The 26,097-nt window shown below is 39.0% G+C and overlaps 1 protein-coding gene across 4 annotated transcripts in view; it reads left to right on the forward strand.

The window, feature by feature from the left end:
- TATDN1 (TatD DNase domain containing 1) overlaps nucleotides 1-26,097 on the forward strand; it is a 41,595-nt gene that overhangs the window by 233 nt on the left and 15,265 nt on the right. For 2 of the 4 annotated variants that reach the window (XR_015555963.1, XM_004431082.2), the window contains exons 2-6: nucleotides 12,395-12,460; nucleotides 14,427-14,476; nucleotides 17,259-17,322; nucleotides 18,996-19,139; nucleotides 19,240-19,282. Coding sequence is in view for 3 of the 4 variants with exons in the window: in XM_004431082.2 (XP_004431139.2) it covers nucleotides 12,395-12,460; nucleotides 14,427-14,476; nucleotides 17,259-17,322; nucleotides 18,996-19,139; nucleotides 19,240-19,282 (367 nt within the window). In the remaining variant the exon portion in view is untranslated. Of the gene's footprint in view, nucleotides 1-6,793; nucleotides 6,975-10,226; nucleotides 10,333-12,394; nucleotides 12,461-14,426; nucleotides 14,477-17,258; nucleotides 17,323-18,995; nucleotides 19,140-19,239; nucleotides 19,283-26,097 lie in introns of those variants that run through there. The other 2 variants (XM_087447472.1, XM_014787978.2) reach the window with 2 other exon arrangements.

Consider the following 26,097-nt stretch of genomic DNA (forward strand, 5'->3'; position numbering starts at 1 on the left):
GGTTCTCCGCCTAGGTACTGGCTTCACGGGTGTGCTTATTTGTGAAAATTCACGAGCTGTACGGTTATGATTTATGCTCTTTTCGGCATATGTGTTCTATTCAGTAAAGAGGAAAAGGAAGCAAAACTACCAAAAACAAAACAAAACAAAAACAGGCCAGTCACTGTATTCCCCTTCATCCCGCATGCCGCTCCCGCCCCTTCCCCTCTCCCTGGCCGAAAGGATGACGGCTTCGAGGGACCCGTTCACTCACTCATTCGTGCGGTCATATCACAGTTACTGAGCCTGTGGTGGGCCAGGCACTGGCCTGGGAACACAGGGCACAAAGACCCGGTCCCTGCCCTGCTGGCATCACCATCTGGTGGAGAAACTGGAGGACACAAATAGCGAGGAGAAAAACAAGTTCTATTACTTGACAAGTACAGTGATCCATTCAGTATCGTAGAATGAGAGGGAAAATGCGACAGGAACCAAAGGAGTAAGAATACTTAGTACCAGGCACTTAGGAAAATCTGGGGGACATTGTAAGAGCTAGGACTGGAAGGGTAACTTGGGACTCGAATGTCTTGCTGAGTTTAGTTTTCCTGTGTATAGAGTGGAGCTGAAGGCTTTTGACAGGGAGCATTCATTAAGTAAATCATTGGGTGCCAGTTACGTACCGGGAACTTTGGGCTGTGGGATACAGCAGTGGGTAAAGCTGGGCATGATCCTTGTCTTTGTGGAGTTTCCAGAGACTTGAAGGTGGGAAATGACAGTGATCATCTCTCTGCTTTAGTAAGGTACTCCTGATAGCTATTATGTAGATTTGGTGGGGGATAGGGAGAGGCAGGGAAGCATTTCGGAGTTTGAACTAGGGCAGTGGAAAAGGGAGAGAGAAATGGAAGAGATGTGCATACGCGGCATGTAGCAGCTGAGTGTTTATGGCACGTAAGGGAGAGTGAACAAAGATGACTCAGAGTTGGGATAAAACCTAAATATGGAACGGAAGCATGATTAGTTTGGCAGTGGGTGGGAGATACAGTGGGATCCGTTTGGATTCGGTTGAGTCTTAGAGGACATCCAGGTGGAAACGTTTACGGGGCAATTGGAGATGTAGTCTGGCACTCAGGAGACAGGTTAGGATTATAAATTTAGATCTGAGAGGTTTCTTAAGCAGTATTTTTCCAAAGACATTGTGCTAAGTGTGAGGAACTATTAAAAAAAAAAAGTCTAGTGGTGCAGTTAGTTTTCAGACTGGAGGGGGATGCACAGTCAGACTTATGGACAGTCAAAGCAAATGCAGGGGAGAATGTGTTAAGTGCCACAAAAGAGGTTTAAAAAATACTGTGGGAGGGGCCGGCCCCGTGGCTTAGCGGTTGAGTGCTTCCGCTCCGCTGCTGGCGGCCTGGGTTCGGATCCCGGGCGCGCACCGACGCACCACTTCTCCGGCCATGCTGAGGCTGCGTCCCACATACAGCAACTAGAAGGATGTGCAACTGTGACATACAACTATCTACTGGGACTTTGGGGGAAAAATAAATAAATAAAATTAAAAAAAATAATAAAAATAAAAAAAATACTGTGGGAGAGCCTGGGGTGGGGCTGGGGGTAGGCCTTCAAAGGTCGTAGACACTTTCCAGGTGTGGTATTTCTCAGCCTCTCCACTCCAATCTGTGATATAATTGATGGGGGAGATGAGGTTAGAGCCATGCAACACCCCACAAAGAAAAGACACTGATTTTTTGAAAAGGTATGTGTTTGTGTTATAAAACTAAATCCCTACCTCAAGTCATGTCTCCCTGAGTCCATCCTCTGCATAGCCTCCAGAGTGATCTCTACAAAAATCAAATCAACTACTTTTTCTTCTGCTTCAAATCTTTCAGTTACTGTTCTCAGGATAGCTGAAGTGCCTTAACATAGCATACAAAGCCTTTCTGTGGTCTGGTCCTGTTCAGTTTTCCAGCCTCATCCCTTTTATGCTCTGTAAACACTTGGATGTGCTGTTTCTTCCTTCTGACAAGGTTTTTAGAGTGGCAGTTTGGGGCCATAATGTCCCCTCTGCCTCTAATGTCCTATCGACCACCCTCTTACCTGGTTGATTTTTACTTGTTAACTCTACCTTTACCACAGTATTTTATAATTAAACATTTATGTATCTGCCTTTCCCACTAGACCACACTATTTTAAGGCAGATACTCAATGGTATTTATCTTTGTTTTCCAGGGTCCTAGTACAGTGACTATGCAATGGAAATGTGAATTAGTGGGTAAAAGAATATTTGTAGTTTTAGTACGAAGGTGGTAAGAAAATTGATGAAGGAATCTGAACCAGATAAGCTAGAAAAAACTTCTTAAAGGAGGTGGGTTTAATAGGAATAAATTTTTTACTGTATGATCTCCTTCATTTCCACTCTCTTGAGGTAACCAGTGTTAAAAGTTTAAAGTATACCCTTCCCTATTGTTTTTTTATGTGTGTGTGTGTGAGGAAGATTAGCCCTGAGCTAACATCCATTGCCCATCCTCCTCTTTTGCTGAGGAAGATTGGCCCTGGACTAACATCTATACCCGTCTTCTTCTACTTTATATGTGGGACACCGCCATAGCATGGCTTGACAAGTGGTGCATCGGTCCATGCCTGGGATCCAAACCTGCGAATCCCGGGCCGCCAAAGCAGAGCGCGCAAACTTAACTGCTGTGCTACCGGGCCGGCCCTAGTTCTTCCCTAATTTTTGAATAGATTTATATGGAATCATAAAAACACACAAACATACCAGATTTTTTTCTTTCTTCTAACAAAAATGGAATCATACTATACATTCCATCTTTGTTATGTGACTTACTCTGATAGTTAATGTTTTATTCTATATCATTTAAAAATTTCTGCCTATAATGAATTAGGAACAGTACTTTGGAAAATACCATATTAGACCCATGAAAGATTGGAATAAGCTTTATATGGAACAATTGCATGAAAAATGAAACCACTGCTATAAGAGCAGCCTTAGATTTTGATTTAGGACAGCTGACTATCCCGAGGTTGTAATCCTTCTACATTTCCCCCTTCTATTGTTGCATAACAAACGGCTGCCCCTTAGAAACTACACCCAATTTTTCTAATATGGGGAAGGGGGGGAAGCAGAACTATTTGTGCTTAATGGGAAACATTGCACCCTCTTAGAGGACACTTCAACATTGTGTCCTGCGTTATTCCTTGAGACTAGTTTCTGTGACTTTATCTGAGTATCATACCAAGGTGATTCTATTCTCAATCTGAATAGCAATAAGAATCTATACTTAACCATTGCAAAGTAATGGGATTTGGGATGCAGTAGAACCTTCCTTTTCAAAGCTGGCCCATCAGTGCTCTAAAACTCACCAACCAAAGTTCACTTAAGGACATGGAGTGAAGTATATACCTCAGGAGTGGTAGGGGTGGCAGCAGTGGTGTGTAAATCTTGATGCATTTACAGAACTTCTTTGGATGTCTTGTATTTATCTTTGAAATAATATAATGTCTTTTTAAATTAAAAAGATATTTTATCCCCTAAATCTTCTGAAGTAAAATGGAAATCTCAAGGTGTTACATACTCTCTGGAACACCCCTAGTTTGAGAAGCACAGCTGTAGATGATTCCTATCCTAGCAGTCTCTGTGCCTCACCCCCCCTCCCAGCCCCCGCTGAATGAGCCAGTGAGAGAGCAGCCAGCAGTAATTAGAAACATAACTACCTCTTGGGGCCATCCAGCTCCGGGGGCTTAGGTACCTAAGATTTATCTATAGCTGTGTTCTTTTCACAGGATTCTGATCCTGCCCTGTGTCCCCACAAGCAGGCTGGTTGGGGCTTCTGGCCATCTCTTCTGTACAAATTCCATTTCCCTAGGGACTGGACCTTATTTCCTATTCTTTGTCTTGGATTCCCTTGGGCAACCTAGTTATTCATTCATTCTGCCAATATATACTGAATCTGTACTGTGTGCCACCCAGTGTGCTAAATGCTAGGAATCTGATGGGCAGAAACTAAGTCACAGTCTAGTGGTGGAGAAAGACAGCCTCATAAGTGCACCAAAGACTGTTTACGACAGTTACAGAGAAGAGGGCACTGAGGAAAAGGAACATGGTTCTCTGGGCGTTTGGTGAGGAACAAAACTTAGACTGGGAGGTCTGAAAAGGTTTCCTTGAGGAAGTGACACTTGGGCTGAGCTCTGAAAGAAGATTAAGAATTAAGTAGGCAAAGAAAGGCAGGGAGAAGGTTCTGGACAGAACAGCCCGTGCAAACATCCTGTGGCAAGAGGGTGCGTGGTACTTTTTAGGAACTGAAGGAAGACCGGTGGGTCTGGAGCAGAGAGGAATGGGAAAGGGTCTGAGGGAGGAGGGGGAATAGTACAGAATGAGCTAGAAAGATCAGCAGAGCCAAGATCATACCACGTTAAGGACTTTGGCTTTTGTCCTAAGAGTAGCAGGGGTCCAGTTAAAGAGTATCATGATCTGATTTACGAATGAAAAGAAACCTTGGGTCAGGAGGAGAACAGAATTGAAGGGGCCAGAGTGGCGTTCAGGCAGGAGTCGGTTGCTTAGAGTGTTATGGTAATGGTGGAGATGGAAAAGAGTGCACAGGTTTGAGAGATTAGGAGATAAAATCCACCTGCTTGGTCGTGGTGCCAGAGATTTTCTGTATCTATATATTTGGGCTGCTATAACAAAATACCTCAGACTGGCTAGTTTATAAATAACAGAAATTTATGTCTCACAGTTCTGAGAAATCCCAGATCAAGGCGCCAGCATGGTTGCGTTCTGGTGAGGACCTGCTTCCTGTCACAGCTGGCGCCTTCTCGCTGTGTCCTCACGTGTGGAAGAGGTGAGGGATCTCTTTGGAGCCTCTTTTATAAGGTGGTCATGTCCAAACCAGTATCCACTCCAGAGGCATGCATTTGGGTGTCCCTTAAGTTTTTTAATCTAGCGCAGAGGTTGGCCAACTTCTTCCTTAAAGACCCATATAGTACATATTTTTTATTTTGCAGGACATATAATGTCTATTGCAACTACTCAACTCTGACCTTGTCACTCAAAAGCAGCCGTAGACACTATGTAGACAAATGGGTGTGGCCATGTTCCAATAAAACTTTGGATACTGAAACTTAAATTTCTTATGATTTTTACATGTCACGAAATACTGTTCTTCTTTTGATTTTTTTCAACTGTTTAAAAATATAAAACCATTCTTAGTTCAGGGACAAACAAAAATGAGTGATGGCCTGTGGGCCATAGCTTGCCAACCCCTTGATCTAGCACATTTCTTTTTCATGGCACTCTCTTGCAGAAGCAACTTGGCTGATTGTCGCACAGAAGTCCTGTCTTCTGGACTTGTCTGTTTGCTATGTGGTGGTGTCTAGCTTGTTCCCTAATCTGTATTTCCTGTAAACTTGAAGTTATATCTAAAGGCTAAGCAAATCTAAAACAATTTTAAATGCCCTATTTACTGTCCTTTAGTATCCCTAGATCATAGGTGACAGTGAGATGACATGATTCCCTGAGCCCAAACAGGGAGGCATCAGTTTGGAGATGTGGTTTTCTTTTGGTAGCAAACAGTTTTCCACTCTTGTTTTGAAAAATAAAACTCATTAATACTGGAAGGAATTTTTGGCAGTAAAGCAGATACTGCTTTTAAAGCCAGCTAGTTAAGGAAAAAAATTAATGGAAGAGAAACATTACTGATCCTTATAAAGTGACATGCCACTAAATGTGTGAATCTCTCAATGTTCCCCCCAATCAGAAGTGGTAATTTTCTTTGTTTTTCTGTTTTTTTTTTTTTTTTTTTGGTGAAGGAGGTTGGCCATGAGCTAACATCTGTTGCCAGTCTTCTTCTTTTTGCTGAGGAAGATTGGCCCTGGGCTAACATTTGTGCCCATCTTCCTCTATTTTATGTATGGGATGCTGCCACAGCATGACCTGGTGAGTGGTGCGTAGGTCCCCGCCTGGGATCCGAACCTGCGAACCCTGGGCCTCGGAAGCAGAGTGCACAAACTTAACCTCTACACCACCAGGCTGGCCCCAGGAGTGGTAATTTTCCATTTTGCCTTTTTTTCTTCTTGTCATGCTCTCTCACCCTTATCTCTCACTTTCTTAGTTTTTCAAGCTGTTTCAAGCTAGAAATTGATTTTTGTACAGTATTTGTGTACTTGTATTGAGTTTGTTGCCAACAGACATACTTCTGATAGGAACTTTTTAATTTTAAAGATACTATGCCTTATTATAGATTAGGACCTTTTGAACAAGTTAAATAGGATTTTGACTTTATTTTCCTTTTTTTTGTAATTGCATTGTGAGTCTTAAATATAAACAGATTGACTTACATTTGGTTATTTAATCAGTCTTGGATTGGGACTGTTAACCACTTAAGGTGGTATATGACAGTATAGCTAATGTTGACTAAAATTTCTTTTGTTGTTGGCATGTCACAGAATTTATACTGTGCTTACTATAATAACAATAATTACATTTAATAAGGCTTTTAATTTGCAAAATGCGTTCACATTCATTTTCCAGTTTGAGCCACATTTCATCCCTGGAAGGAGAAATTTTATGCCCACCCTACTAGTGAGGAAACTGAGGCTCAGAAGGCCTACTGATTTGCCTAAGATCTTTCAGCTAATTAGTCATAATGCCAGGAATTCTTACTCCAAAGCCCATTCTCTTTCCATAACTACAGTTCCCCCATTTTATTGTATTTCTTGGAACTTGCTCACAGATTGAATATTATTATTATTTTTTTTAATAATTTTATTTATTTATTTATTTTTTCCCCCAACGCCCCAGTAGATAGTTGTATGCCATAGCTGCACATCCTTCTAGTTGCTGTATGTGGGACGCGGCCTCGGCATGGCCGGAGAAGCGGTGCGTTGGTGCACGCCGGGAATCCGAACCAGGGCCACCAGCAGCAGAGCGCGCGCACTTAACCACTAAACCACGGGGCCGGCCCTAGATTGAATATTTTTTGATGGTCAGTTTGAACTTTTCTTTGACCCTTCTTTATTGACTTGCTGATTATCTTAATCACCCTGCAGGTGTTTGCTGGTGAATGGGTGGGTGGGGAGCAGAAGGCCCAGAGACCATCCAGTATAGGAGAGAGGAGAACTTCTTACAGGAAACGGAAGTGAATTACAGAGTCCAGAGAAAGAATATATTTGCCTCTGTAGGGGAGGACCAACTTCCTCCTCCTACCGTCTTAGGTTCTGTGGCTGGGCGTAAGAGTTAAACTGACGTGGGGCAGATTAACAGGAGAAAAGCATACAATTTTTTTGTGTGTGTCCGTGGGAGTCTTCAAAAGGAAAATGAAGCTGTTAGGCGCAAAAGCGTAACAAAAGCTTCAGTGGGAATGCGATAAGACAAAGGGGCTTAAATTGTGTAACTTGTGGGACAGTGACTAGGAAATGTATGGGGAAACTAATGGAAGATAAGGGTTATTTTGGGTTTGTTTGTACAGACCTATTTTGACTTTGACTCCCAGTCTCTGGTGATAAGAATGTTGTTCTCTTCCTGGTATAGGGAGGGTCCTTTTCTTGTGGGAGATTTTATGACCTGCTTTTAGGTAGAAAGGGGGAGATCAGAGAGCTTTTCCTGCGTCTGCTGTTTCTCAAGTACCTTCCGCTCAAAATAACCAGTATGCCAAAGCAGTGTATTTTGGGGTGGCATGTTCTGAACCCATTCACCAAACCTAAGGTGAAGCAGCCTATTCATCAAACGATAGAAAGCAGCTCTAAGAAGTGGGTGAGGAATACACTTCAGGCAAACCGTAAAAGAACAGGGCTATAAGTCACAAGAGATTCTTGCAGAAAAGGGCAGAAATTGGTGGCTGAGCCAATGCAGGATATCTTTTTTTTTTTAATTTCAGGTGTACATCATTGTACTTCTATTTCTGCATAGATTACATCATGTTCACCACCCAAATACTAATTACAACCCATCACCACACACATGTACCAAATTATCCCTTTCACCCTCCTCCCTCACCCCTTCCTCTCTGGTAACCCCCAATCCAATCTCTGTCCCTATGTGTTTGTTTATTGTTGTTATTATCTACTACTTAATGAAGGAAATCATACGGTATTTGACCTTCTCCCTCTGACTTATTTCACTTTGCATTATACCCTCAATGTCCATCCATGTTGTCACAAATGGCTGGATTTCATCGTTTCTTATGGCTGAGTAGTATTCCATTGTGTATATATACCACATCTTCTTTATGCATTCGTCCCTTGATGGGCGCTTAGGTTGCTTCCAAGTCTTGGCTATTGTGAATAACTCTGCAATGAACACAGGGGTGCATGTACCTTTACAAATTGGTGTTTTCAAGTTCTTTGGATAAATACCCAGCAGTGGAATAGCTGGATCATATGGTAGTTCTATCCTTGATATTTTGAGGAATCTCCATACTGTTTTCCAGAGTGGCTGCACCAGTTTGCACTCCCACCAGCAGTGTATGAAAGTTCCCTTCTCTCCACATCCTCTCCAACACATGTTGTTTCCTGTCTTGTTAATTATAGCCATTCTGACGGGCATGAGGTGATATCTCATTGTAGTTTTGATTTGCATTTCCCTGATAGATAGTGATTTTGAACATCTTTTCATGTGTCTGTTGGCCATCTGTATATCTTCTTTGGAGAAATGTCTGTTCAGGTCTTTTGCCCATTTTTTAATTGGGTTGGTAGTTTTTTTGTTGTTGAGGTGCATGAGTTCTTTATATATTTTGGAGATTAAGGCCTTATCAGATGTATGGTTTGCAAATATCTTCTCCCAATTGTTAGGTTGTCTTTTTGTTTTGTTGATGGTTTCCTTTGCTGTGCAGAAGCTTTTTAGTTTGATGTAGTCCCATTTGTTTATTTTTCTATTGTTTCTCTTGCCCGGTCAGGCGTGGTGTTTGAAAAAGATGTCGCTAAGACCGATGTCGAAGAGCGTCCTGCCTATGTTTTCTTCTAGAAGTTTCACAGTTTCAGGTCTTACATTCAAGTCTTTAATCCATTTGGAGTTAATTTTTGTGTATGATGTAAGGTAAGGGTCTACTTTCATTTTTGCATATGGCTATCCAGTTTTCCCAACACCATTTGTTGAAGAGACTTTCTTTTCCCCATTGTATGTTCTTGGCTCCTTTGTCAAAGATTAGCTGTCCATAGATGTGTGGGTTTATTTCTGGGCTTTTGATTCTATTCCATTGATCTGTGTGTCTGTTTTTGTGCCAGTACCATGCTGTTTTGGTTACTATAGCTTTGTAGTATATTTTGAAATCAGGTAGTGTGATACCTCCAGCTTTGTTCTTTTTTCTCAGGATTCCTTTAGCTATTCGGGGTCTTTTGTTGTTCCATATAAATTTTAGGATTCTTTGTTCTATTTCTGTGAAAAATGTTGTTGGAACTTTGATAGGGATTGCATTGAATCTATAGATGGCTTTAGGAAGTATGGACATCTTAACTATGTTAATTCTTCCAATCCAAGAGCACGGAATATCTGTCCATTTCTTTGTGTCTTCTTCAATTTCTTTCAGAAATGTTTTATAGTTTTCGGTGTACAGATCTTTCACCTCTTTGGTCAAGTTTATTCCTAGGTATTTTATTCTTTTTGTTGCAATTGTAAATGGGATGGTATTCTTAATTTCTCTTTCTGCTACTTCGTTGTTAGTGTACAGAAATGCAACTGATTTTTGTATGTTGATTTTGTATCAATGCAGGATATCTTAAAGCCCAAGGCTCACCTGGGTCCAAAGCTGACGATACAGTCACTTGTTACTTAACGGTGGGGGTACGTTCTGAGAAATGCATTGTTAGGCAATTTTGTCATGTGAACAAACATCATAGAGTGTACTTACACAAACCCACATAATATAGCCTTCTACACACCTAGACTATATGGTACTGATGGGACCACTGTCGTGTCCATTGTTGACCGAAATGTTGTTATGCGGCACCTGACTGTAAATCTTTGAAGTACGCTGTGACTTAGGGCCTGAAGGACCGATCCACATTGGGAAGAGGTAGGTTCCAACAGGAAGTGGGGTCACCTGGAATTGGCCTCAGCCACTGTCTGCCTTGAAGAACGATTTAGCATCCATTCTGGTTAGGGTTGAGACAGGGACATGGAAAGCCTTCATAAACTGAACCTCCAAACTAATCTTCAAGTCGCTTTTAAAATTAGTGTCATAAAGTTTACTTGTTAAATTGCTTGCTTTTCATTTTCATTTGTTTTTCACTTTGTTTTCTAGTAAAAGATTGCTTTGGAAAAATTCTAATCTCTTTGCTGCACAAAGGGGAAATGAAGTGGGCTAGAAGAGATGTAGCCCATTTCTGTGCTCCTAATGATCATCAATGGTGGGTGAATGTAGACTGCCCCTGTGAAGGATTATTCTAGGCAGAAAGGCCTCTCCTCTCTCCCCTGGGTTTCCTTTCTCACTCTGCCCCCTTCCCTATCTAATTTCCTTTCCTTACTTGAAAAGAAAGTGGATGCTGTTTTCTTGTGATCTGGGCCATTCCACAGAAGCCCTATATTGTATTTATAATATTCGATGGTGTTTTTGTGTTAGTAGCCCTTTAAAAAGGGTACTAGTTGTGAATTCATCTCTTACCTTCTATTGACATATATGCCGTTGCCAAATATCTTTAAAGTTTTCTGCTTTGTGCCTTTCTCTTGCTGTTTCAAATGCCTGGAATACTCTCCCCACCATCTCTTGGATTATCCAAACTCCCATTCATCTTTCAAGGCCTATCTTAATGTTGAAGCAGCACCGCTCACTGAGGGCCAGCTTGGCAGAAATCAGAGTGCAAATATACCAAGAAGAAGCTGAAACTCAGCAGAAATAATATGGGGGTCTCTTGGCAGGCAACTGTCCCCCACCACGAACTTGGAGATTCTCTTAGTGCTGAGGCTAAAGGGTGTGTATTTTAAATCAAGAAGGCATTTTTATTGCCCATAGCCATCACAATCTGACTTCACATGTTGTCCTTCCCCTGTTCCCTTATGTTCTACAGCAGGATTTATCCAGAACAGCATTTGATTTTTTGGGGATCAGATAATTCTTTGTTGTGAGAGGCTATCCTGTGTATTGTAGGATATTTAGCAGCATCCATGGCCTCATGCCTAGATGCCAGTAGCACTCCTCTCAGTTGTGACAACTAGAAATGAATACAGACATTGCTAAGTGTGGTGTGTGTGGGGAGGGGGGAGGTTAGAAGAGAGGGCTGCAAAATTGCTCTCCAGTGAGAACCACGTTGTGCTCTACAGGCACAGTGAATTTCTTCTGGTCTCCTAGGTATAGTGTGTACCTACACACATCTGTATGCAGAATGTCCTTTCCGTTTATCAGCTTGTAAGCTTTAGCTTTCTTCTGTGAAGCTTGTCTCGTCATCCTTGTAGGGCTCCTACTGTGTGACAACAATTATGCTGGGTTCTAGGGATACAGCAATGAAGAAGATAAACATTTCTTGCCTTGTGTTGCTTACAGTCTAGTTTATTATATCACAAATTATATTTGTAGTTCCCATATAAACTATAAATTCCTGACGGGCAGGAGCCAAATATTCATTTCTGTATCTTCTAATTCCTTACCTGGTATTTGGCACAGAATTGGTCTTCATAAGTATTTGGTGAATAAAGGAAATAAATAATTTATTCCCCTCTCTGCGTCTCACTTGCATTACCCTAATTCAGGTTCTCTTCATTGCAAATGTGAACTCTTGTCTGTTTCCAAAGGAGATATCCTAACTCCGTTTGCCCCCTTCATATCCCACCTTCTGCAAAGACACCAGGTTGAGATGTCCAGAATACAAACCTTACTCCTCTGCTTAAAAGCCATCGGTGCTTCTTGTTGCATCTGGTATTTTGTAGACAAGTGTCTGTAACATAGCTGAGTCTGGCGTTTTCTGGCCACTTCCTTCCCTACACTTCTCTCCAGCAGCCAGAATGGCCTGTAGCTCTCCACAATCTCGGTGATATTTCACACCCTGAATGCTTTGCTTCTGCTGCTTCCTCTGTCTGCAATTTCCCCTCTTCTATTAGGTAACTCTAACTCATCTTGTAAGATTGAGTTTAGGGATCCCTTCTTTCTGGAAGCCTTTTCTGGGCCAGCTACCAGACTAGGTTGAGTGTTCCTCTTCTATGTCCCACAGTGCCAGGTCTACTTGTAATGTTTCTTAATTGTCTGTCAGCGGGTCTGCCTTCCCAATTCTGCAGTGAGTTTCTTGAGAGCAGGAATTGTGTCTTACTCTGTGTATCCCAGGTGTCTAGCACAGTAATTGTCAAGCAGTAGGCCACTTAGATTTTGTTTGTGTGAATGAAGGTGTGAATGAAAAGTTTAGTAACAGGAGCTTTTATTTAAAGTAGGAGTTTCAAATAGAGGCTCTTAATGATTAATCATTTTGGTTTTGCTTTCCACAGATATTGGTATCAACTTGACAGATCCTATGTTCAGAGGAATTTATAGGGGGGTTCAAAAGCATCAAGGTAAATGTTCCTTTTATTAAGGTAAACAGTTTCTCTCTGAAGACAAATTTCCTGCTTCAAGGAGATGATCGTGAAAAGCATAATCCACACTTAGATTTGAAATGTTAAAGGATTTATTAATCATCTTGGATAAAACTGTGAACAAAGTGAAACATGTAGAAGCTATGTTAGTAAACCATGATCATGAACATTTATAAAGCACCTATTATATCAAAGTGTTTTCAAGCCCTTGTTTTCCCTAGAAGTTTATGATCTTGAACATGGAAGTTTAAATAACCATATACATAAAAGCCAATAATAGTTGATTGTTTAATTAATCTTTTAAGCAGTTGAACTGTACGGCAAATAAGTCAAAAATCACATACAGTTGAACATCAGTATAATATCTGTTCTTTTGAAAACATTCTCAGCTGGGTGGCAGAGTGGTAATGTGATTAAGGAGGAGGTGCAGTGCTGTCCACCTTCCCTGTCTTGCCTGTTCCCCTTTCCATCCGAGTCCTGTAAGAGACCAGATATGTATAGTGTAGGTGGTAATAGATGGGAGTACCTCAAAGACTGATGGGAAGCTTAGCCAGAAGCACGATGGCTTATATTTATCACATCAAGTTCATTTAAAAGGCATGTTTTGTCAGCTGAGGTGACTAAGCAGGAAATGATGGTGACAGGTTTTTGAAAGCACAATTCCTCCAATAAACTAGTCTGAATATTGCCTCTGGAAATTACTATACTTGTTATTCTGTAAATGCCAACAGGAAAATTTGTTTTTGTGGTTCTGGATGATGTAGAATTGCACATTTCAACAAGCTAAGTCAGAAGCTAATCTTATTTGCTTCTAGGTGATACTAAGTGAAAGCTTCTCTAAATATGAGGAATGTTGAAAGAAGAAAAGTAAATGTTAGCCTTCAGAAGTTTTACCTCAAAACTTAGCTTTTCTACTTCCTTTAGAAGTTGAGATGATGTTTTATGTTTTATAAGATGTTACTTATATACTACAGGCTATTGAATAAATTACATTCTGCTTTTCTTGCCTTTGTAGCGTTTAATAGATTTTATGCTTTGTGACTCTGTATGTATGTTTGTATACTTGTGTTCATGAAATAAGTTTTATTGTGATCAATGTCAGTATTACTCTAGTTTATGATATCTGGCAAAACTGGTTGCCCTACTTAGTGTAAGTTCACTAAGTTGATATTTTTTGTCTAAAAGAAATTTTGTAGCTACTCTAGAAGTAATAGTAATTGAATTCTAATCACATTTACTGTGACACTTAAATATGAAATTAATAAATGGATTTATTTGTATGATATAATTGTTTGATTTTGCTATCCATTTACCTCAGGCCTCTCAGAGCTTAGTAATCACTCTTGATCTCCACAGAAAAGTTTATTGTTACTTAACAGAGAATTTTGGGAAAAAGCAAAAAACAACTGTCAGAGAAAATAAAATTTATCCTTTCTCAATGGGAATAGTAATTTTAGAAATACAGCATTAACTGAAATCTACAAAGAGATGTTATATCATGTTTTGGGAGGCATTGCAGATGTACTCTGAAAAGCCCTAGTAGAAATAAACAATCTTAATGATTGTTTATTTTTTATTTAAAAAAATATAATACTAATAAGTTTCAAATTCAGGGCAAGTGACTTAAATTGTAGTGAGCAAATTCATCTTTGCTTTGAACTTCCTTTTTTTTGTCACTTTCCACCTTTTGGTCAAGAGAATGAAAATACAATTAAATGGATAACTATTCATCAAGTTGGCTTATATGGGTTTTTTTTTTTTTTTTAAGGTTATCGCTAGCTCTGTTCTTATTTTATGATAAGTACTCATCAAATAGTATCGATGTGACTTTGATTTGGTAAATGTGATTGTTTCTATGTATTTTTCTTTCAAGAAGGGATAATTAAATTAGATAAGTAAATTTTTGTTTACCAGGTTTTCTTAATGCGGGGTTTGTTTTTTACAGATGACTTACAGGATGTAATAGAGAGAGCTGTCCAGATTGGTGTTAAAAAGGTAGGTTAAAATTTTGTTTTTGTTACTCTTGAAATTTTTTTAAAAAACTAAATTTTGGTTAAAATACTGCAGAACAGAAGAAAAAGAGCTAATGCCACACTTGGCATTTGGGGATATGTATTGTCAACATGTGATATTAGCAAGTTAAGGAACTAAAATATCAAAATATTCTATCCAGGGCAGTTTAAGTGACACAAACCTCATGGGGTAGTTCTGTGGGATCAGAAATGTCATAAATGGCAAAGTCTCTTTGAAAAAAATTTTTAAAACCTATTTGAATTACCAGGCTTCTTAAGAGGCAACTTTTAATGAATTTTATAACATAATTTAGCATTTGTTAGAATTAAGCAATCATCAAAAAGACATGTGTCTGTCACTAAGTTTAGCTTTTATAGTTGGGTATGCCATGTCAAATAACTGAGAGGACACTTTAATTTTTACAGGAATAATTTGATTATCAGGAAAATTCCTAGTACTTTTTAGAGAGTTCTCAGCAAATGAATAGCAAGCTCAGTGTCAAACTCTTTGAATAGATATTTCCTTTTAATTAGTACTTTTTAAAAATAGCAAGCCAGCCCACACATGCACACAAGAAATAAGGTTAAATTCCATAGTGTGGTGTCAGGACATTTGGTAGCTACTGCTTCTAGGTTGAATAACCCTAGTTTTAAAAAGTGACACTGCTGACCACATGAGTTCTGCAGTCTCCAACTCTAAAATTGTATTAGTTATTCATAAGTAATGAGAAAGGATAAATGTTACAACATTAGTTTCTCATTATGTGGTCATTCTCTGCTTGGTAAAACACTTTATAAAATGCTCTTTTGCAAACTTTGAAATACTAAGCTCCTAAATTTTCATGTGTCAGCCGTGAATAGTTTAATCTTAACATTTGTAGTCACACACACACACACACACACACACACACACACACACACACGGATTTAGGAATGACAGAACTGAAATGAAATTTACTTGGATGTGGTTCCAAATTGAAATTTAATTCAGTACCTTGCAGATATATTTTAGTGATTAAAAGCACAGTTATGGCATCACAAACCTGGGTTCCAGCCCCAGCGTCATTCTTCAAAGCTTTATAACCTGGGGTCCTTCATCTCTCTAGACTTCAGTTTTCTCATCCATAAATCGAGAATGATAATAGGACCCAATTAATAGAGTCCTTGTGAGGGTGAAATAAAATATGGAACGCAAGGCACTGGGTATTGTACCTGGCATAAAGTACACAACCTTTGTTGTGTTTATGGTGGAAGCTGCCATCATCCCATCATCATCATCATCAGTGTGAACTGGGAGAGGAAATTATGTCCTTATTTTTTCATCTACATGGAAAAGTTAAAAGGTAGACTTGATTAGAAACTATTTTACATAATTGAAATACTGGATGTAGGCACTTGGTCTTACATTAAAGAATTAGGTATTGTTTGTAAACAATAAAGTTTTCCCAATATTTTTGTTAATATCTTATAATCCTATGTTTTACAGGCAGTTGAGGATTTAATTATGGCTATCAGTTCCCTGAATAGATATTCAGTGTCTGTCATATTAGAAGTTTAAGTTGCTATATGAAAATGTCTGTTTATCATTTGCACTTCCTCCTGTGTTTTATGTGTTTTCTCTTTAGCTGTGTACCTAGAATGGATTCTTCATTTTAGCTCAGTGAGACTCTTGAAGTATGCTTTAAAAAATATACATCAGTGTGCTTAAATTGCTTCTTTAGAAGAATGTGCACTTAAGCAGCACTGCCTCAGTAGTCACTGTCAGCACATAGCCCTTTGGTGACATTTTCCTTTTATCCGATTAGCAAAGATGGTGTTCTGATTGCAGGTGGACTCTAATGGCTGTTTCTGTGGAAGTATGCTGCTTTGCCACGAGCCATAAATTTCCCTACAAAGAATGCACCAATATACATTAAATAATCCAGTGATTCTCAAACTTTTGGTCTCAGAATCCCATCACATTCTTTAATATTATTGAGGACCTCAAAGAGCTTCTGTTTATGTGGGTTTTAGCTATCAATATATACTGTATTATAAATTAAAACAGAAAAATTTAAAGTATCTATTTATTAATTCATTCTAAAATAACAGTAAACCATTATATAACATAAATAGCATATTTTTATGAAAAATAAGTGTTTTCCAAACCAGAAAGATTTAGTGACATGAGTGGAATTGTTTGACTTTTTTTTACATCTCTCTAATGTCTGGCTTAATAGAAGTCTGCTGACCTTTCATATCTGTTTCTGCAGTCAATCTGTTGTAGCCTCTGAAATACCTCATTGAACACTTGAGACAGAATGAGAATAAAAAAGGCAAATAACATCTTAGTATTATTAGGAAAATAGTTTTGACCTCACATATCCCCTGGGGGCTCCAGGACCACACTTGGAAAACTGTTGAATTAATCAGCACTACTGAATCTCTAATTTAGATTAACAGAATTCTAAATTCAGAGGTCTTTAGTTATTCAGGCTTTTATAACATGATCTCTGTCCTTAAGGAACTCAGGGTCTAGTAGGAAAGCCAGATGTGTGAATACATTTTAATAGGAAGGAGTGTAGTGTGGGGGAGGTAGAAAGAGGGGGAGTAGTCAGGGACCACTCTACATAGGAGGTGATCTTTCAGCTGAATTTTAAAGGAAGGGTACATGTGTGACAGTCAAAGAGAGAAAAGCGTTCTGGAAAAAAGTAGCAGGAAAGCATATTTGGGAAACTTGTTGATACCCTGTTAAAATGGGCTTATTTTATTTCTTTCTGTTTCAGTTTATGATTACAGGTGGAAATCTACAAGACAGTAAAGATGCACTGCATTTGGCACAAACAAATGGTATCCTCATATTACTTTTACCAAAAAAAAAATATGAATTAAGTTATTTTGAAGAAGTCTGAGAACTGCCTCAGGTACAATACAATGGATCATGACTGTAGTAACAACAGGAAAATAGACTGATTTCAATGGGACATGATTAAGATGAAAAAATTCAAAGTGCCCATTTGTATATCAGATACTTGATAAAACCCTCTCATTGTACTTGGTAAGGATTATTTTAAAATTTCAGTTAATGAGAATTAAGTTCACCGGGTATATTATTTAACCTCAAATATTCCTGATGCTATGAAAATGCTGTGAATAGCAGTGGAGCATTGTCTGATAATAGCACTGGAAGGGGAGAGGATGGCGCTAAAAGACCGGGCAGCGTTCCGCTCTGCTGTACACAGGGTCACCAGGAGTTGGAGTTGACTCGACGGCACTAAGAAAAATTCATGATGTAGAATTTTTGTGTGTATATTGTAATGTGTTTAAGATATGAGTTGCTTTTTATTTGCTCTTTTTTAACTTAAGCTGTGAAAGATCATTTATTAAATATTTATCATGCAGACCAGACACTGTGCAAGGACCCAGGAATGCAAGTACTAATATGGTTTATAATTCCTTATATGCTCACTTTATGTTCATACATTTTTGCATTTATTTAAAATCTATAAAGTTTTGGAGTTAGTTCCCAAAAGAATCCTAGTTACATAAAATACCCCCTTTATCTGGCATTCATTTACTTACCCCCTTTTTTTTTTTTTGGCATGCTTCATGTGCTAGACACTGAAGAATTAGGTATTTCACGTTAGTTTTCAAAATACTGATTTATTTATTAAAAGCTAATTTTTATGGAAATCTTCCTAAAATACATATTTCAGGAACCACTGATACTTTAGTGATTAAGGCCATAAAAATAACTATCTTTCCAGAAGCAGTTGAGGTATATAAGAATATTGTCTTCCATACTTTATATCCCCAAACAGATGCTTTTAAAAGGTCTCAAATCTCCATTGTCAGCCATCTCCCACTCTCTCCATGTACCCGTGTCCTCACTGCTTTAAAAGCTGCCTCCTTTTGAATGTAAACATCTGCATGAGAGCCTAAGGAGGGCGCCACACCTCTCCAAAGGGTTCAGGGGCAAGTACCTTAAGCCACTCAGAAGCCCTTTTTAACTTGATATTTGTGTTCCATACAATTAAAGCTATCAAAGTATGGCCTCCATAGAAGTCAGCTTTATTTTTTATTAGAAAAACAAATCCCCCTTCCACCTCTTTAAGTCACCCTTTTTAAAGGGAAGGAATACATTTTAACTGTTATATTAAATATGTGAAATAAGACAGTCACATGAACAGTGAATATAAAAGATAAAATTAGGTTATGACATTTCATTCTACAACAGATTGTTTCATTTTCCATTCTACAAGGCTCAGTAAATACCAAGCTTTAGAAAGAACTGAATTAATTATTTTTACCAGTATGTTAAGACAGTTTTCATATTCATGTCCTTTGTTAAGGTATTCCAAAGATTCTTATGTGATTAACTTAATGTAGTTCTGGTAGTTTGAAGTTTATGGCTATTGTTAAAAATTAACCAGTTGAAATTATTTGATATTCTATCATTTTTGCATATTAAAAATAAGTGTGGAAAAGTATTTTGAAAATAATCCTAAGACATTTTGTGCTAGATATGTTTTTCAGTACAGTTGGATGTCATCCTACAAGATGTGATGAATTTGAAAAGAATAACCCTGATCTTTACCTAAGGGAGTTGCTAAATCTTGCCGAAAACAACAAAGGGAAAGTTGTAGCAATAGGGGAATGTGGACTCGGTAAGTGGCAACCTAGCCCCATTAGAGTAACTGTTTGAAAATGATTGATTTGTTCTGTACAAGCCATGAGTAATTATTGATTCTTTTTTATCTTTTAAAGATTTTGACCGACTGCAGTTTTGTCCTAAAGATACTCAGCTCAAGTAAGGAAATCGGTTGACTTGAGGAATTATTGTAAAATCTTGAGTGATTTTTTAATTGCTTTTATCAGTTTAGAATGTAGTTGGATTAAGCGTCGGGATTTTTTGTTTTCCCCTTCGATATATCAAAAGTTAAGTGAAACAAATTCTGTGCATACTCGCATGTAATTCATAAGGGATGGAAGCATATAGTTCCCGAGTTCACTAACCATCTAATTTGATTTTAACGTTAGAAATAAGAGTGAGTTTTACATGAAGGAGACTTTTTTGTTGTTTTTTTGTTTAATAAATGCATTCATACATGAACCATTCCAGTGAAATGAATTAAATTCAATGTGGGGAGTATGATTTAAGAGCAAGGGTTATTAAAAAGAGACTATAGGATCAATCACCAAAGCTAGAAAAGCATAGTTCACTCTTGCTGGGCATTGGATATTGTCAGTTTGGAACGTGAGAATCTTTTCATAGGAGCCATGTTGAGAGTGATGGCTTCTGAGAAAATTCCGAAGCCCACAAGCCTCGGGACTTCCTTCAACCCGTTACCTGCAGCTTTTAGCTGGAGCTCCTGTCATCACACTGGGGGGCAGTGTTACAGGCTGAAAAGAAAAATTAGGTCATAGCCTTAATTTAAGACATGAGCATTTTGTTGAATTTAGAAACAGTGTATTAATTATCAAGATGATAAAGCATTAGAAGGAGCTTCCAAAGGAAGTTAATTAATTATTCATCCATTCAACAAATATTTATAGAGTAATATGTGCCGGAAACTGCTGGGAACTCAGTATACAAAAATATGAGTAAGGTATAATATCTGTCCCTAAAGCCATTTAAGAAGAAACAACCCTCCATCCTGCTTAGTTTTTCTTATGCACAAAGGAGGAGTCTGGATCAAATTCTCTCAAGATACCATCTACCTCTATTATAATATTTAATAATTAACCATTTTTTGTCATCTGATCTTGATTAAGCCAGTGACTTGATCGCCTGAAAGGATTTTTTCAAATTATACATGCCAAAGTGTACCTCCTCCCCCACTCCCCTGCCCCGACACAGACACAATCCCAGTATGTCCAGCCCAGTTAAAAATGCTTTTATGAGGAGTAGGTTGACTAGTGAGTTTGTCACACCCTAGACTTCAAGCTCCAGAATTCCTGGAGTGTGAAGGACCATAGCCAAGTGACATAGGATGGGTTAGAGTAATCTTCTATGAACTCTTTGCTTCAGGCCTCTCATGTATATAACCTTTCCAGAGCTGTTTAGTTACTGGCATATTATTTGCTGTGTTTTTCAGAGATGTTCACATGTTTACCTGTAGGATTACTGAATCCCTTTACCTCTCTTGAATATCATGTAGGTCAGCTCACTTAACCGTAAAAGTTCACGTATTCACGTTTAAATAGGAAAACAGTTGTCTGTCACAGTTTCTTAGGCTAAGCCCACAGATCGTAATTCCTCCACTTTAGGGTCTGTTTTAGGCCAAGATGAGCCTCGTGAGGCAAACAGACTGTGTGGTGTGACAATCAAGGGCAGTGGCATAGTCCCCCAAGATTTCTTGCCCATATGACTTTTCATCCAGATGAGTTAAAACTGATTCTAAAATGCAACCTAAATACTTTAAACTCAGTTTTGTTGTGTTAAATGAAAACATTGATAATATAAGTTCTATTTTTCTGCTGTGAGGATATTTCACCATCATCTTAATCAGAACATAAAACAATATGTATAGCAGGATATAGTTTATGCTTTAACACACATGCCAATTGTCCAGGTGTTAATCCTTCATTTAGCGAGTTCAAACTCCATTCATTCAGTAAATGATTACCAAGTGCTTCCTCAGTGTGAAGCAAAGAAGAATAACACTAAGTTCTCATGTCTTTATAGACAAGAGAGGATATAAATAATTAAAACAGGTGGGAAAGTGCTATTGAAAAGGTATGTGAACAGCAGAGGGAAGGACTAACTTTCTGGGGGAGTCAGGTAGGGGTGTGAGCTTGGTCTCTTGCAGAGCAGGTAAAGCTAACAACGAACTAAAGTATGGTAGAAATTTTGAAAAGATGAGCAGTTCAGTTTGAGATTTTTTTTTAATTGTAAAACATGAAATGACATAGTAAAAAAAATGACACACCAGTAGTAATCACAGTTGGATTGTCGTTAAGGAAACAAGTACCTGTGTCTTCTGCCTTTGCTCCCTCCCTGTCCCCAGCAGGTACTGAGAGCACACAGCCCCTGTTCTCTGCACACACAGCACTTATTTCAGCTCTTCTCACATGGTACTGACAGTATGTGTGTGTTACCCCTTCCCCTCCCACAACAAACCATGTCTGTGAGTTTTTCAAAGGCACATACCAAGTCTACTCGTATTGTAGTTCCCATAGCACCTAGCACAGAACTCCTAGCATGTTCGGTACCCAATAAGTGTTCCTTGAATTTTTAATAAGGAGGGAAGGGTCTTTTTGATTTCTGTAGAGCAGCATGGATAAAAAGCCTATAATTCAGCTTTTACTGTTGGACCTATTCTTGGAAGAATTTAGATTTTGGTCTGCCCTTTTATACCATCTGAAACAACCAGTGTTTGATTTGTTTTAGTTTTGTTGTGTTTTTTAAGTAAAAACATAGTCAGAAAAAAGGAGATGTGTGAGAAGAGAAGATAAGTGTAATGGATTAGGAGGCAAAACAAAATAACTAATTTGCAGTAGACATAGTGTCTGAAAAATAATGGTGAGTAAAGGCTTTATATAACACTGAGTTAAAAGTAAGATCTTTGGAATCACCAGAGCTTTGAGTTGAATCATAACTGGCATTTGATGACTATATCCCTTTGTGAGATTTCCTCATCTTTAAAATCTAAAAATACCACTTACCTTTCTTAATATCTGGTATGTAAAGCTCATAGTCCTATGCCTGGCACAGAGAAAGTGCTCAATAAATTGTGGGTATTATTCTTAGAAATATAGCCATCCTAAAGAAAAATATTGGCTATAGTTTTTGTTTGGGGTTTTTGAAAAGTATTTTTTAAAGAGCAAAAAGCAAAGCAAAGTATGAAAACAAGGAAAAGTCCTGATTTATGGAAAGGATATGGATTTATGGAAAGATGATCCTTTCTGCATAACCTTGTTGATGTAAATAATCCATAATCAATCTATAAATCAAAATTGGGGTGAGTTTATTATTTTGAGGACCAAAGCCCAGGGCCTTCCTTCCCTAAGGAAGGAAGGGCACCAAAGAAGTGAGGTGTACAGAGTGGTTATATACTGTCAAAGAGCATGTATCTCATATGATTGCAATGTCCCTTTTACAATAGCCACAAGATCACCCTGCCAGATTGCCCTGCCAGAATAGCTATTGATGGACACAGCTGGTAGCAGGTCTGCTGTCTCAATGGGCGTGGCTGGTGTCAGGTCTGTTGTCTCCGGCTGGGTGGTCACAGGATGAGTGCAGCAATCAAATCCTAGCCTAGGGAGAAATGCTTATCCTTAAGGAAATGCCAATGTGTGGGAAGTTGCATCCTTATCTTAGGGGCATTTACTCTTCTCTTTGGGACATGGTAAAGCAGATACACAATGCATGTTTAAAGGCGACAGGCCCTTTTGGAAAAACAAACTCAGGCTGGATTAGTTTTACCCCAAATGTCTTCGTCATATGCTCCAGTATATCCTATTGCTTGCCATTTATTTATCACCCTGAGTTTTCGGTTTCTCGGCCTGGTGCTACACTCCTTTCCTTGTTGCAAGGTAGAGCTCTGTTCACTTGAGTGGGAGGAATTTGCTTTGGGCATTTTTCTTGGGGCTCTAAAATGTTAAAACCATGCAGGTCTTAAAAAAAAAATCAGACAAGATTTCAAAATAATCGTTTGGGGATTTAGGGGACCTCACAGATGAGTGGTTGAGGCATCAACCAGCTTAGAGGAGGGACTGCCACCGAGGGTGAAGGTGTCGTGGGGTAATGCTTTGGGTCCTCTGGATTCGCCTCCATCCTAATGAATAACAACTGCTGCTCTGAAGCTGAACTTGTCAAGCCCTTGTCCTTGGTTATTATTGACCCGAAAGTGTAAGAAGCAATCATCCAATCAGAAGCAGATTACAGCTTTGCTAAAGTGAACAAATCTAACTCAAGTAAAGAATGATTCTCATTTATGAACTAAAAACAATCACAAATAAGTAAAAGCAGCAGAGAATTCTCTTAATAGGCGCCAGTTCCTGTCTTTTAACTCACATTGTTATTTCTAGTTACTATTGTGGGGTTTTCTTTCTTTAAAGACAGTAATCATTTGATGTTAAGTACCAATTATCCTCAATTTGTATCATTAGGAATAATTTTTTACCGTATGGCTTATGATACCTAGCTAGCTTGAACGCGTGGACCTTTTGCTCGAATTATGCAAAATTCTGTAGACACCTTGCTTGGGCATCATAAATTGTACTTTTGCCTGCTCTGTGATTGGAAGGCTTATTTCCATGCTGATCATTAGAATCTGTAAATCTGTGGCTTGGCTGTGTGGCTTTGTACATAGAATTGTGTATGAAAAAATTGTCAGTGTAGAGCGGGGAACACAGAGTGGAGAGTACGGTCTGCTCTGTGTAGCCAGGAGCCAGATGCGTAGTCAAGTCTACGGAATGACCGGAGCATACTTGATGCTGACATCTGAATTACTTCTGAGATTATGGAAAGGGTGCCTAGTAGTAATTATTAAAATCGTTTTTCTTCCAAGTTTTCATTAATATTTCCTACACTGTGAAATTTCAGCACTTTGTTAACTAAAAGTTTTTTTATTTATTCTAGCCCAGCAGAATCTGGAAAGGTGATTTAAAAACCTAAACATTGGGTGATAAAGACATAAACCACCAACTTTCAGAAGAATATTTCTTTAAGAAGTACATTTCTATTTTTAAATTCAAAATTTAGCATTTTCAAGAGTGCAAAGGGGTACTCCAGGAAGATGTCCTGCACTACAAGGAGACAAGATATGGGAAAATAGAGCAAAAGAGATTTAAGTTAAACACAGAGAAATTGTTCCCCCAAATCAGGGGGCCTAGAAGAGATAAACCCCTTTAAGAAAATAAGACACCTATTGTCTGCAAGTCCCGGTTTCACTTAAACTGCATGACCATTAATGAGAAGGAGAGGGAACAGTGTGCTGAAATGAAACCACATACAGAACACCGCACCCTGTTATATCCTCTGGGTATTGTCATTATACTCTGGGACCAGGAGGAGGCTTCTCTGAAATGCCACAGCTTTTGGTCATTTTGGCTGGGACTTGGAGTAAGAGCACTGGAGTTCTGGTTCCAAGGTTGTCATGTTGTGTGTTGTGATCTCGGACAAGGTCCTGCACCCCTCTGATACCAGCTCTTGTTCTGTCCTAGGGCTTTTTTGAGGATCAGATGAGATAATGGCATATGGCACTTGAAAAGCACTTTTTTTTTTTTTTTTTGGTGAGGAAGATTGGCCCTGAGCTAACATCTGTTGTCCATCTTCCTCTTTTTGCTTGAGGAAGATGGTCCCTGAGCTAACATCTGTGCCTGTCTTTCTGTACTTTGTATATGGGATGCTGCCACAGCATGGCTTGACAAGTGGTGTGTAGGTCCATGCCCGGGATCTGAACCCACAAACCCTGGGACACCGAAGTGGAGCATTCAGACTTAACCACTATACCACTGGGCTGGTCCCTGAAAAGCACTTTTTATAAAGTACTCTAAAATATTGAAGGTTGTCATTTTATCATGTAATTTTCATTTTTCTGAAAAATAGAGTATTTTAGTTTTTGTGCTATTTAACAAATCCTTGCATTTAGTTTTTAAGGGATTCTTTCTTTTTGCTCAGTGGCAGTAATAATATCACATAGGAGACATTGAGTATATGTGAAGCTTTGCTTGGCTTCTCACTGGAGTGAAGCGACTCCCACTGATGGGGCTCAGCGAGATCTGGCGGCAAGGGGCCGGTGGTGTATTTTCCATCACCAACACATACTGCAGGGAAAGGATCCCTCAGGTGGTGGGACGGTGTCCGCTTCACCTCCTGGGATTTGGGCAGAAAGCTAGTAAAAGTAATTATTTGGGGAAATAGCCCCTATTGCTGTAAACTTAAACCTTATAGCTCTTTACTTCCAGTGATCAATAGTAAAGTGCTACCTGCTTTACCCAGCAGTTATAATGGAAAAACTAACAAACATTTCTGAAATAATTTTGTAATCCCAGAAAATGAAGTACAGTAGTCCTCCTTTACATGGTTTCACTTTCCATGGTTTTCAGTTGCCTGTGGTCAACCTCGATCTGAAAATATTAAATGGAAAATTCCAGAAATAAACAATTCATAAGTTTTATAATTTTATTTATTTTCCCCAAAGCCCCAGTAGATAGTTGTGTGTCATAGCTGCACATCCTTCTAGTTGCTGTATGTGGGACGCAGCCTCAGCGTGGCCGGAGAAGCGGTGCCTTGGTGCGCGCCCAGGATCCGAACCCAGGCCTCCAGCAGTGGAGCGCACGCACTTCACCACTAAGCCACGGGGCCGGCCCCAATTCATAAGTTTTAAATTGTGCGCCATTCTGAGTAGCGTGATGAAATCTCCCACCATCCCGCTTGGGATGTGAATCATCCCTTTGTCCAGTGTATCCACACTGTGTACACGACCCACTCATTAGTCACTTAGTAGCTGTCTAGGTCATCAGATCGATTGTTGTGGTGTCACAGTGCTTGTGTTCAGGTAATTCTTATTTTACTTAATGGCTGCAAAGTGCAAGAGTAGGGATGCTGGCAATTCCCATGTGCCAAAGAAGCCGTAAAGTGCTTCTTTTAAGTGAAAAGATGAAAGTTCTCTACTT

The sequence above is a fragment of the Ceratotherium simum genome, chromosome 23, assembly GCF_057802395.1.
Source record: "Ceratotherium simum simum isolate JZ-2026a chromosome 23, ASM5780239v1, whole genome shotgun sequence".
Classification (NCBI taxonomy): Eukaryota; Metazoa; Chordata; class Mammalia; order Perissodactyla; family Rhinocerotidae; genus Ceratotherium; species Ceratotherium simum.